Source organism: Cottoperca gobio, chromosome 16, assembly GCF_900634415.1.
Source record: "Cottoperca gobio chromosome 16, fCotGob3.1, whole genome shotgun sequence".
NCBI lineage: Eukaryota > Metazoa > Chordata > Actinopteri > Perciformes > Bovichtidae > Cottoperca > Cottoperca gobio.
Window position 1 is genome coordinate 7,098,774 of NC_041370.1, and position 13,640 is coordinate 7,112,413.

Consider the following 13,640-nt stretch of genomic DNA (forward strand, 5'->3'; position numbering starts at 1 on the left):
TCTTTTTTGTGCAGAATTTCTAGAACTGAATACAAAGAAAGCTTTATTCACTCATGGGTCAGTAAGTTCATTTCTTAAATGCCAGTATATCCACAACATTACTGTCGATCAGCTGCACATTATTCCTTCTCTGTTGGCTCCAAATGTAGTACCTCCTACTATAGTATGTAATAATAAATGTTATTTTAGTATGCCATAAAAGTAGTCATAGTTTATCAGTCATATTTTAGTATGCCCTTAAAATGCCAATTCATAGTAAGTCAGAGTAAAATATGTCAAAAGAAGTCATAGCAGTGAAACATTATCAAAGTATAGTATGTAAAATAATGCTATAAAAGTCATAGTATAAAGAAAGTCATAGGAAAGTCATTTATGTCAGTCATATGCTATTTAAGTGTCAAGACATTTCACACATCATAAAAAAGGTTTGGATTACAATAGAAAGACAAAACCACAATTGTATTTAAATTATTTTTTATTATTTAACAGAACAAAAAAATACTTTTTATGTCCTGTCAGTAAAAGATTTAATTGATAATTACATATCTATTATTTACACAAATGTTGAGCTCATAATTTGACGATGACCTTGATTGTAGTTGCAAACGTTGGACTCCAGGGGCGCTGTATTGAGACAGTGGTTGTTACATGTTTTACATTACTTTACAATAGCTATATATTGCCTCAGAATAGATTTATTCAATCTTCATTTGCAGTTATCTTTTTCTACAGGCATGCAATGCAGTATACTAAAGAAAAATAATAAAACGGTGATAAATTAGAACCAAAGTGATATAAATGCAGTGTTGTTTTTATGGTTAGTTGCATAATTAAACTATGAAGAAACACAAATTACTGATTTCAAACAATTCAAAACACTAGATTCAAACGATACGGACTATATCAGAAGACCTGAGACAAATCTCAACCTCTGTACAAATCAGCCAAAAAAATCTAACTATAAAATCAACTTTTAAATATGCTGAATAGAAAACCTCACTGACAGCATTACTGTCTATCAGCTGCACAATATTCCTCCACTGTTGGTGTGGGACTCTCCTCTGTTGGGTGGTAGTGTTTCTCCAGACGGCTCCGTGTTCTGGAGCGGGTGTGGGTACTGTGTGGGCTCGATCTGGTGGCGAGCAGTTTTTCGAGCATAGTACCTCCTGGACGCGGCTCTCCACGCCTCCCTCTGCAGAGACTGAGACTCTTCAGGTAACTCAGATATCAACGTCCTCCTTTTCTTATCCTCAAAAGAGATGGGCTGTGAATACCGGGTGTCGTTAATGTAGGGGAATGGGGCGGACCGCGGGGGGGACGGGGCGGACCGCGGGGGGAAAGGGACTGGCCGTGGGGGGAAAGGAGCAGGCCTCAGGGGGAAAGGAGCAGACCGTGGGGAGAAAGGAGTAGACCGTGGGGGGTAAGGAGTAGAACGTGGGGGGAAAGGAGCAGACCGTGGGGGGAAGGGGCCGGAGTGAGTGGGGTTTGCCTGTTGGCGGGCTATTTTTCGGGCATAGTAGCGCCGGGAAGCTTCTCTCCAGGCTGCCCTCTTCTGTCTCTGAGCCTCCTCTGACAGGTCGGACGTTGGCATGCCGTTCTTCTGGTTCCTGAGTTCAAGAGGTCAGAAAGTATTACACAGATGAGTATGTATGCAGTTCACCAATCAAATTTAATTTTAGGGCTTTGTTTTCGTTTAAGTATGCGCAAATACAATAGAGATTTGTGTTTTTCAGAAGGTTAGTCTGCAGTTGTAGTAAACATCACCACTACCTGCTATAACAAATCAGATAGTTGTAAACTGATAACATATTCAAACAGCCTTTTCAACACATGCTGTTGCGCGTAAGTAAAGCAGGTCCCCAAGTGTGGTTCAACCATCAAGCCATGTATCATGTCAGATTTGTCCAAATAGAGTTGTGCAGGAATGAGTCCTAACACTCAGAAATTAGTTAGCATTGACACTTCCGGTTCTCTCGTCTCGAGGTCAATGGTTTGTTTTTTTAATTGGGTTTGTCATTCGATACCTAAAAAGGAGGTCTGTGAAAAATCTCATTTGCCATTTTTTACGGAAGCCCTGAAATCCTATATATCATCATTTCATACAGTTGAAACATTTTCACATTTGTCTACATTTAGTTAATTATCCACAGAAAACACAAGTGCAGGTATTTGGGGTGGATTTCCTCTTAAAGAGGTAGAAACCCAAATGAGGCAACTGTTGACATCAGGCATACTCCGGCTAATTTGTATGAAATAACTCACCTCAGGTCTTCTTCATAAGGATCGCAATGTCCGTCTGAATCTGCGAGAGGATCCTCCCTGAACTTTCTTCTCTCTCTGTTCTCCATTTTGTCTAAAGGGATCGAAGGCATGGACATTTTCTTAGTCATACAACCCCACTGGCAGTGACATCATACAGAGCTGGGGATTGTTTGAAAATGTTCCAAAACAATAAAACATTTTGATAGGCCACTTTGTTGTTTTTTTGTTAAACAAAATAAGCCAAAGTTCTCAAATGCAATAGTGATCAGTTTTGTCTCAGCACAAGGCAGCCACTCAAGTCTTTCCCTATTTAATAATAATTGAATACTTTAAAATGCTGATTTAAAATCAGGAAAGATTAAAGAGTAAGTAATGTGAATATTAGTAAAGTAAATATGTTGATGCCAAATCTTCGATACGTGAGTTTTGAGGTTTGATAGCCTGCCATGGTGTTACAAAACATGCCATTTGTGCAACATAGCACCAGAAAGCAAATCTTCGTAGTGGCCAAACCGTGAAATTACAACTGAGCAACTTTCTTATGAATGAACAGGGCCCTGCTCCAATACTCTATACAGTTCTCTTTATACATCCATGCATAGAACAAGCTTAAATTGAGACACAACTTTGCATAATCAGTGTAATCATGTGTAACAGGAATTAAAAGGTAGGGTACTCTACTTTTAACACTGGGGCTTGCATCGTCCTGAAATGGACTGCCTGTGTTCTCCTGATGCTCCATGAATCTCTCTTCACTCATTTCCCACTTGATTAAAACTGTGTCGATATCACACGGCTCCTCTTTGATGACAAGGCTGCTGGGAGATGTAGGCAGATTCCTGGCTGCCTCGGATACCCCTGAGGACTCGGAGCAGTGGGAGGCGCAGGACTGGTCCAGAACCATTCTGCTGGGGGATGATGGAAGAACCGACTCGTGGCTTTGGGAGGAGACGTGTGAGGGGGGTCTTGCAAAAAGGCCCACTGCGGAGAAAAACAGCCATATTGTTTGTATTTTAAAATATTATTATCTGGAGCAAAACACTTATTAAATAAGGCAGGTGAGGAGGGGTCTGATAATGCTACCACATCCAAAGACCTTTGCTATGAAGCAAAACAGTAGAGCCATATCTTACTGGGCAGGGTTGCCGTGCTTTATATCTCAACAGTCTACAACAAAAGATAAATAACATGATCATTGCAATATGGATGTTTTAGATAAACTGTGATTGTTATTGTTCTTTTCTGCATGGCACATGATATAAAGCAGTTACATTTTTATGTAAACGTTATTGTTTATGATAAGAAATTTAAGTGAAACCATTGTTGAATAAGACTAAATTAACTATATTGTCAAGGGAACAACTAATGAGGAGCCCAATAAACAAGAATTTAAAACACATGCTCTTAGATAAATGACTCCACACAGATAAATGGTTGATCTGATGGCTAACTTTTATAACCCCCAGCCAATAAATAAATATACAAATAGTCCCAGAGTAGTATCAGCATTTTAAATGGACTTCATTTTGTGGAATAAAGTGTAAAATAAAAATAACGCAGTGATGTTTACTCAAGTTATGTTTTACTTTTCTTATATTTTGTACAAAGTCAATTGTAAAACACTTAGGATTAGGTATATAAATTTGACATTTCCCAAATCCCAAAAGTCTATTTGGATTTCTGTTATCAGCAATCCAAATAGACTTTTGGAGTTTGTTCGAGGTCTGACAGTAAGGTAAACCTCTCTGATGTCATTGACCCCAAGCACCATGTTAGATAACATACTGTTGGAAACATAAAGGATTTGTTCAGGTTTGTTTTTTTATTATTTAGTTTCATACCTGTATGGTCAAGTTCTCTTTAGTACCACCTTATGTGCACCACTTACATGTGCAAGCTGAGTATGTGGCAAACCTGAGTGTTACCACTTCAATACTTGTCTACAAATGGGATTAGTAACGACAGAAGAAAACAACAACAATTTAAAAAGGAAGAACATTGATTGATTTTTACCACAAACAGCAAAAACGTCTGTGGTACCTCAACCAGTGAGGAAGTAAACTCTTCCTTCCCCTACGTCTTCTTATATTTATTAAGCTAGAGAGGGTGTTTTATTGCTTTAATATTCTATAAACTCCTGTTTACTTACAAGAGATGCTCATTTCAGACTCCTGCTGCTCTGCTGTCATCTCAGTGTGGATGCAGCTTTGTTCAAACCCGCTCTGCTCTCCCATCTGTGGCTCACCGCAGGTCTGTGATCCCACGAGGCTGTGCTCTTTACCAAAAAGTCCGCAGGTGCATCTATGTCGGCGCAGCACCTGCAGCTCGTGCTCTATCTCTGTCACCCTGTCCTCGAGCCGCAGGATCTCTTTGTCCCTGTCGGCCACCATCCTCTGGTACTCACGAGACCTGGCGCTGTTGACACCATACAGCACGTTTATTATCGAGTCTACCGCCAGCCGGATGGCGTTTTCCACAACAAGAGCTTCTTCGTCGTGCAGTTGCGGGTGCAACGTTTTGTTTTTGACCAAATTCATCTTTAAAATCAATCCAGGTTTGATGTTAGCAAAGCTATGTGGAGAGTGTCAGACTAAGCTAGCTACGAAGCTATCAGACGCTGCGGCTAACTGAGACACCGCGCACACACGGTCCCTAAAAGCAATACAGCGACATTTAAAACACAAATCCAAGGCTTTCACGTGATGTATAACAAGCGCAAACAAAACAGTCGTGTCTTTACTAACGTTGAATCTGAGATGTTTGCTTCCTGTTTCGTGCACTTCTTCGGCAAAAACGCAGTCAGTCAGTGTGGACTCTGCGGCCACAGCGCCACCTGGTGGCTCATATGACTGCTTACACTGACATTACAGGCCCTATTGTGATTGAATGACCATAAAATATTTAAAATATTGACTCATCTCACTGACTTAATTGATTGATTGTATACAATTTTAAAACAATGTACGGTAGTATGATTTGAGAAAGTGCACCATTTTTATTTGTAGATATATAATCTCTTTGATACTTTTACTATTTCCTACTACATGTACTGTAGAAAAAAAGAATAAGAAATAAACCAAATAGATGGGATTAATTGGTAACAGTAACTGCCAGTGCCAACTGGCCTCATCCAGGCAATACTTTTATCTTCATTAAAAGATGAAGGCAAAGTACAAACACAAGCAAATTAAAAATGTTCGGTTATGCATTAGCAAATGCATTTACTGTATAAAGCAGCTGTAAAAATCACGCACATTCATATTACTTTCTGCAGTCAGTATTGCAAATGCGTCAAGTGTAGTGAAGGCAGAAACAGTGTTAAGGTTTGCGACATAAAAAGAGAGATAATTAGGTACATTCAAATAAGATAAGAGATACTATTATTATCACTACTGGTACAATGAAATGTTGCCTGTAGACAATTAATGTTAAAAACAAAAGTATAACACTATAAAATTCAAATAGTTCTTAGATGTTACAGGAAATTCAAGCCATAAAAACACACAAAACCTGCTAAATAAAAAGTGCTCTCTGGAACACAACATATAGTAAGTGTGTAAGTGAGCATGCAAGCATCAAGTCTGATTATGGCCATGTCCTGCAATGCAATATACAGCCATTGTAATCAGTTCATTTCAGTTTCTCCAAACCAACGGACAGGATCATTTCTTATTTTTAGCTCTCATCCTCTTTCAGAGAATCAGATGGAACATTTAGGCTGCTTAATTTGGACAGTAAAACAGGAGCAAAGCCTTCTGCTGTTTTGTTAAGAATGCAGTAATCATTACAGTAACATGGTGGTGGACTGTCATCAGCAGGACTTTTTGGTAAACTGCCTTCTGGGCTTTGGGTCAGATCATCATAGCTGCAGCCAGAGTATGCACGGCTGAAGTTGAATACATCTTCAGGTGGAGAGGCAGCAGCAACTTCTACCTCTCCAATGCCAACCCCCCAGACAGAACAAGGGAGCTGAGTGTAAGCTGTGTCCCCTGGACAGACCATAGTTAAAGGCGGGGAGGCCTCATGTGTCCCGGGTAAAGCAACATAGGAGGTTTGACACTGAGTAAAGGTCAGTTGTGCTGTAGGGTTGTGGAAGTCTGGATTCTCCTCTGGTTCCTTTGTACTGGGTTTCGGCACAACAATCACAGCATCGGTGATCAAGATCTCCTCAGTGTTGTATGCTAACACAAATGTGCCTTTAGGTGAAAGCCATTCCTGCAAATTCAGATAAATGGAGATACATGGCTTATTCTCACTGTAGCACATGTTACACGCAACATACACACATCTTATGTTAAAATGAATTACAACTATACGTTGAATCATTTCAGCTGATTTTTTTTAGCCAGATGGCACTGTTGGTCTGTCAGTGAGTCGGTTGGTTAACCACTTTGGCCCCGACTAAAATATCTCAGCATCTATTGGATGGATTGCCATGATATTTAGTACACATATTCATGCTTCAGGATGAATCCTAAACATTCATTGACTTTTCATCCTGGTCAAAAACTTCGGTTTGTGAAGAAAAACCTGCAAAACGAATGACATGTGTTTGACATTGTGTTTAGTGCTAATTAGCACATGTTAGCATGTTAACACAATAAACTAATATAGTGAACATGGTAAATAATATAACTGCTTAGTATCGCATGTTAGCATTGTCATTGTCAGCATGGTACTGTACCATGCTGTTATTACACATTTTTTATTACATGCTGTTATTACTAGAGCATTGCGCTCCCAGACTGCAGGGTTACTTGTGGTTCCTAGAGTCTCTAAGAGTACAATGGGAGCCAGAGCCTTCAGCTATCAAGCTCCTCTCCAGTGGAACCAGCTTCTAGTTTGTGTTCGGGAGGCAGACACCCTCTCCACATTTAAGAGCAGGCAAAATACTTTCCTTTTTGATAAAGCTTATAGTTAGGGCTGGCTCAGGTTTGCCTTGCATCAGTCCCTAGTTATGCTGCTATAGGCTTAGACTGCCGGGGGACACCTCCCTGCTCTCTTCCTTCTCTTCCTCTCTCCTCCCCTCCCTCTCTTCTCCCTCTCTATCTGTATGCATTTATGTAAATGTATGTTACTAACACAGCATCCGGGGTATTATCCCCAGAGTTTCTGTCTCTCATGTGGCAGGTTGCCACTGATAAAGTTTACGTCAGGATCAGCAATCGCCTGCTGCGCCTGCTGCCCTGGTCCTGCTGGACACCGGGAAGCCTTTTTGACATTATCCTGGATTCATCCAAACTTTCTCTTTTTTCAACACAACATAATTTCTGTCAAATGTTGTATTTGTACTATGTTGTTTATCCTGTACACACGACATCTATTGCACGTCTGTCCGTCCTGGGAGTATATATTCTTGACTAAGACAGTAATTAGTTCGATAGTTCATTTCAGAAATTCTAATGTGTTTTTCTTTTGCACATTGCATCATTGTTGTCTTTGTGTATTTCTGATCATTGTTGTGCAGGGATACTTCCACTGTAGTAAAGTTGAAATGGAAACAACAGACTTCTGGACTACACTTTATAGCTAAAGTAGTAACTGTTGTTAATGTTGTCATTAAAACTGCAGAACAGCAGAGTTGACTCAGTTTCCTAAAATAAGACAATAAGACAGAATGAACGAGAGGACACTGCATTACCACCTCACCTGGAGATTGCCGCCATGTTGTTGAAATAGAGGTTGGAAGAAAGGGGCCGGCGATGGTGTGTGGGACAGAGTCTTTATCTTCATTCTGTCGTACAAATCACGAAAGAACAGATTGATCAAATCCCATTTTACGTTTAAGGCACGCCACCATTGTCCAGAGCAGATTACGTCGATTATGATGATCTTAAATCTTTCCTTTCACCAACATTTCAAAGTGCAGATGAGTTACCTTGCAGCGGGATTGTAGAATACAAACAGCATGACTCCGACAGCCAAACACACTGGGCCCAGAGATTTGAACAAGATGACTAATGTATTATCTTGATCTGATAAAGTTTTAGGAAATAAAACATAATTAGTGAGTCATACTACATAGATGACAGTAGGTATATGGCTGATGAATTATTTAGCATTATTCTACAAAGATGGTGGTAAAGATCTTTGAGTTATTCATACAATATAAAACACTTGTTCTTGATGACACCGAGACACAAATCATTCACAGGCAACAAAAGCTCACACACAGTGCAAGACCATGAATAGAAAGATTAGTACATGTACATACATCATTGGCAGTCAGTGCCGCTAAACCTTTGTACTCTAAATAAAATGCATTATTATTATTATTACTTTTACCTTCTCCTGCTTCATTTTCCCAGCATGTCGATGGACTCCATTGACTCCAAGTTCCTTCGTATTCACGATGATTAGGTTTAGATCTCACTTTGATGCAATATGTAGCACCTGGTTTAAGTTGTGACCTTGGTAACGATGAAGACCTTGTGCGTGAATTAGCATGAAGAGTCTGTGGTAAGATTGAAACAAATTATTCTTTGTTAGATCTCATAATAGCAAAACATGTCTCTAAGTATGGCTATTGATGACCGTGGGTCTTACTTTGCTCTCAGTGCTTTGAGGTGTGTGAAGTAAGAGTTCGAATTCAAGGATACTGTTGAGGTACCGATGAGCTTCATACCCACTTCTCCACGTGATGTTGACGGTCTCTGGTGTTTCTTGGACCTCAGCTTGATGCGGGGGTGTCGGCTGAACTGATCACAAACACATTTATCAAAGCATATCTACACATGAATATCTTTCAAATTCATACAGCACATTTTGCAAAGGCATAAACTAAAGTGTGTTGTTCAGTATCTCTCCCTATTAAAGGTACTGTACTTTGGAAATATCCTAATTTCTTGAAATGTTGTGTAATGTTATGAGTACAATATTATGCAGACACAAACTTCATACATGCATACATATAAGACAACAACACACATGTATATCCCTCAGACAGTTATTCATTACAGTTAACTCATACTTACTTTTCTGTGATGGTACAAAACTCCCATTTACAAGTTGACAGCCGGATTCATGACAAAGGTATATGTCATATTCATCAGAATCCTGAAGATCATCTGAGTCTGTCGTAACTTTACAGACACAGCTGTAAGTGTGATTCATCCCCACAAGTGGACAGGAGGGAATCTCAACCTCTCTAAAGATTCAAAGAACAACAACAGAGCATTATTATGTGTTTGTGTGGCACAAACATCTACACTACATGCGTCTGTAAGACGAATGTAACATTTTCATGCATTCGTATTATTCTGCAAGAAGTGTAATTACCCCCATATATCATTGATTTTCAGGCTGTAAGAACTTGTGGTGGTGTTAGAACTTCCCACAGGATCACCGGTGATGTTGAAGACACAACTAATTGTGTTCCAATATGCACTCACACATGAATATCCATCAACTACAGTATGAAAGTGGGAAGAAATAATTATTGTCATGTACATTTTGACACAATTCATGATATCAGATGCTGTCACATACACGTGTGCAACGCAGCGACATAACACATTGATTCATTCACATCTTTTACTTGTGAGTGTGAAAAGTGAGTGTTTTATTATTAAAAATGCTCTTATTCTGTCTAACTTTATACTAATTTTTATGTTTTGCTGTGAAGCACCTTGGGCTTGTATGAAAGGTGTTATACAAATAAAGTTTTATTTTTATTATTATTATTATTATTATTATTATTATTATTATTATTATTATTATTATTATTATTATTATTATTATTATATATGGTGTTCTTCTGTTGGATTTGATCTTATTTTGACCATTTGTTTTATGCTTTTATGACTATTTTATGGGTACAACCTATAATCTGTTTTACCATTTGTGGCTTTACTATTGTTGTTCTCTTGTTAAGACAAATTGCATCAGTGCGTAAGTATAATGTTACTGCTGTAGCTGGTGGACAGTTAGGTAGTTTAATCCAGTAGTTTCCAAGCACAAGTTAAATCTGAGTAAAAAGGTTAAAGGGACAGAACAAAATAAATAAATAGTGCTACCCAAAAAAGATTTCTATTAAACATTGGATGATTTTACGTCTTTGGGCCGGGAACAGTTATTTTACATGAATGTTAGAAGTTTAGAGGATAAATGTGTCTTTAGTGGAACTGCTAACAACTCACGCAGATGGAGCCTCTGGTTGAATCGTTAACAATGTATAATAGTTTATAAACGTATCCTAGTTTTAATGTAAAATAAGTCATAAGTCACCAGCAACTCCAGCTGGAAGTACGTAAGCACAGTACTTGAGTAAATGTAGTGACTTTCAATATTAGTCACACATGATAGACAGATAACATTATAATGAGATGAAATGGATTACTTGACATTTCTGTAGTTTAACATTTCCCTTAAACCTCCTACTGTGTTTATGACTGGACCAAGTTATGTGGGCGCATTTAATCACACCAAGGAGAGAATTTGATCATGTGAATACTCGCCACAAGATGAGCTATGCCAGAAGCTGCCTTAATAAAGCATTTTGCACATAATAAGTTCAGAGGAAAACATCGGTGTGTCCAGACAAGTGAGCTGTACCTCTGATGCAGCTGGTCACTGCAAGGATGTCGCAGCACCAACACAGGAACAGGAGCTGCAGACACTTCATGTCTCCATGGATGAGAGTATCACACTGTGGATATGAATACAACATTTCTTCTTATACTCTCTTTCTTGAATGTTTTATCAGTATCAGTGAAACAAACCATTTATCATTCCAGTCCAAACCAACATCCACAGGAAGGAATCTTTCAGTACATACATGTGATACAAATATATCAAGTTCCCAAATATAATATCCCTCAAGTTTACATTATTTAAAAAATGACAAGAAATTAAACAGTTGCCATGTGCTCTATGATATGTAGTGAATGGGAAAGTGCCATTACCTCAGCTGCTGTCCTGATGATGTCTCAGACAGTGAATGAGAGATGGAACAGAGGTTTACCTTATCACTGGTTGCATCACAGGAAGTCAAACCATTTTTTACGTCACAGTTTTTTTCAAACCTTTTCGGTGGTTTTTTGGACACATCAAAGTGGCAGTGAAACATGTTTTGTAGCATTGCCACCTGTGATTAATACAACTTTAAATGGGGGTCCTTTCATGTCACTATGGTTTCAAATGTTTTTGTTGTACTGGATTTTAATCATGGTTATGTTGTAATTGAAGGTTTTGATGAATCAACGTGTGATCAAGCCCAAGAGAGCCAGCCGCCCTCTTCTTATTTCCTCATTTGTTTTTTGTGTAGTGCATATGATTCATATAATTTTTTCATACTCCAAGCAACTCAGTGAGCACCAACTCCTTTTTTGGAAGCATCTGTATACACTTCTCCATTAATTTATTTTGTCACCTCCGTATACTGACAACACAGAGAGATGGAAGAACAAAATAAACATCCCAAAAATAATACTTCAGCATAAAAACCCAACTCAACATTTACACCTTAAAGAAAGAGAAAGCAGAGGAAATAAAGAAAAAGCCATGCTCTCTGCACAATAACCACTGGAGCTACATAACTGTGCAAAGAACACACTTGACAGTATAATCATATACTGTATATCACATATATACATCATCATGCAATATAGATACTGTATGTTCATGTACACATAGACATATAAGTACATACAGTACATTGAACTTGATAACTTCATTTCCTAAACTACAAACTTTCTTGCGGAGCACCTCAAGGGTTGATTCTGGGCCCTATTCCTTTCTCAATGTATGTACATGTATCCCATTGGTCAGATAATTAGTAGACAATATATAGTTAGATTTTTACACAAATGATACACAATTATATCTCCATGTCAACCATACTGATTCTTGTTGGATGTCTTTTAACTTTCTCCAGCTTAACAAGGATAAGGCTGAGATAATTACAGCTGGGATTAATGGAGCATTTGACTTCATGCTATCTTCATTAATATAACTCTATATTCTACACTCTAGTTACGTCTCGCTCGAATACTTGGGTAGACTGCTTTCCACTAATTTGACGCAACATACTGTAAATGGAATAAACTTCAAGGACATTGACACCAGACTGGTTACCAGTGGCTGCCCGAATCTGCTTCAAGACACTGGTGCTGAGTCCTAACGGGCTGTGAATGGATCTTCCTACATCCAGGCCATAGCTTTTCAGACATCCCTGTGGAGGTTGGGGGCATTGAACCTGAGTGGGCAATGTTCAAAACCTCTATTGCTGAAGCTGCGGTGATGAGCTGTGGTCTCAAGGTCTTAGGTGCCTCAAGGGGCGGTAACCCTCGAACACCGTGGTGGACCCCGGTGGTCAGGGAAGCCGACCGACTGAAGAAGGAGTCCTTCCGGGTTATGTTATCCGGGAGGACTCCGGAAACAGTTGCAGTGTACTGAAGGACTAGAAGGGCGGCAGCCTCTGCCGTGTCAGAGGCAAAGCAGCGGGTGTAGGAGAAGTTCGGAGAAGCTATGGAGAAGGACTTTCGGTCGGCACCAAGGTGCTTTTGGAAAACCATCCGGCACCTCAGGAGGGGGAAGCGAGGAACCATCCAAGCTGTGTACAGCAAGGATGGGACCCTGCTGACTTTGACTGAGAAGGTTATCGGCCGGTGGAAGGAGCACTTTGAGGAACTCCTGAATCCGACTAACACGCCGAGGCAGAGCTGGAAGCTGATGGGGGATCATCGTCAATTTCCCTGATGGAAGTCACTGAGGTAGTCAAACAACTCCATAGTGGCAAAGCCGCCGGGGTTGAGATCCGTCCAGAAATACTGAAGGCTTTGGGTGTTGAGGGGCTGTCTTGGTTGACACGCCTCATTAACATTGCGTGGAAGTCTGGGATAGTGCCTAGGGGTTGGCAGACCGGGGTGGTGGTTCCCCGATTTAAAAAGGGGGACCAAAGAGTGTGTGCCAACTACAAGGGTATCACACTTCTCAGCCTCCCTGGTAAAGTCTATTCCAAGGTACTGGAAAGGAGGGTTCGGCCGGTAGTTGAACCTCTGATTGAAGAGGAACAATGCGGATTCCGTCCTGGTCGTGGAACAACGGACCAACTCTTCACTCTCGCAAGGATCCTGGAGGGGGGCCTAGGAGTATGCCCAACCGGTCTACATGTGTTTTGTGGATCTGGAGAAGGCGTATGACCGGGTCCCCCGGGTGATACTGTGCGAGGTGCTGCGGGAGTATGGGGTGAGGGGGGTCACTTCTGAGGGCCATCCAATCCCTGTACGCCCAAAGCGAGAGTTGTGTCCGGATACTCGGCAGTAAGTCGGACTCGTTCCCAGTGAATGTTGGCCTCCGCCAGGGCTGCGCTTTATCACCAATCCTGTTTGTGATTTTCATGGATAGGATATCGAGGCGTAGTCGTGGAGGAGAGGGGT

At 40.2% G+C, this 13,640-nt stretch overlaps 1 protein-coding gene across 2 annotated transcripts; it reads right to left on the minus strand.

The window, feature by feature from the left end:
* Window positions 1-457: 457 nt before the first annotated feature.
* On the minus strand, window positions 458-5,120 carry LOC115020783 (serine/threonine-protein kinase BUR1-like). Of its 2 annotated transcripts, XM_029450728.1 has the most exons (5): window positions 5,007-5,120; window positions 4,412-4,677; window positions 2,944-3,243; window positions 2,263-2,353; window positions 458-1,607 (listed from the first exon to the last, which is right to left on the minus strand). In XM_029450728.1, exons 2-5 carry the CDS (start codon window positions 4,650-4,652, stop codon window positions 1,019-1,021), a joined length of 1,221 nt encoding a protein of 406 aa, XP_029306588.1. In that variant the 5' UTR covers window positions 4,653-4,677; window positions 5,007-5,120; the 3' UTR covers window positions 458-1,018. The 2 variants fall into 2 exon arrangements, with proteins under 2 accessions (XP_029306588.1, XP_029306587.1); XM_029450727.1 differs by having other exon boundaries at window positions 4,412-5,099.
* Window positions 5,121-13,640: the final 8,520 nt, after the last annotated feature.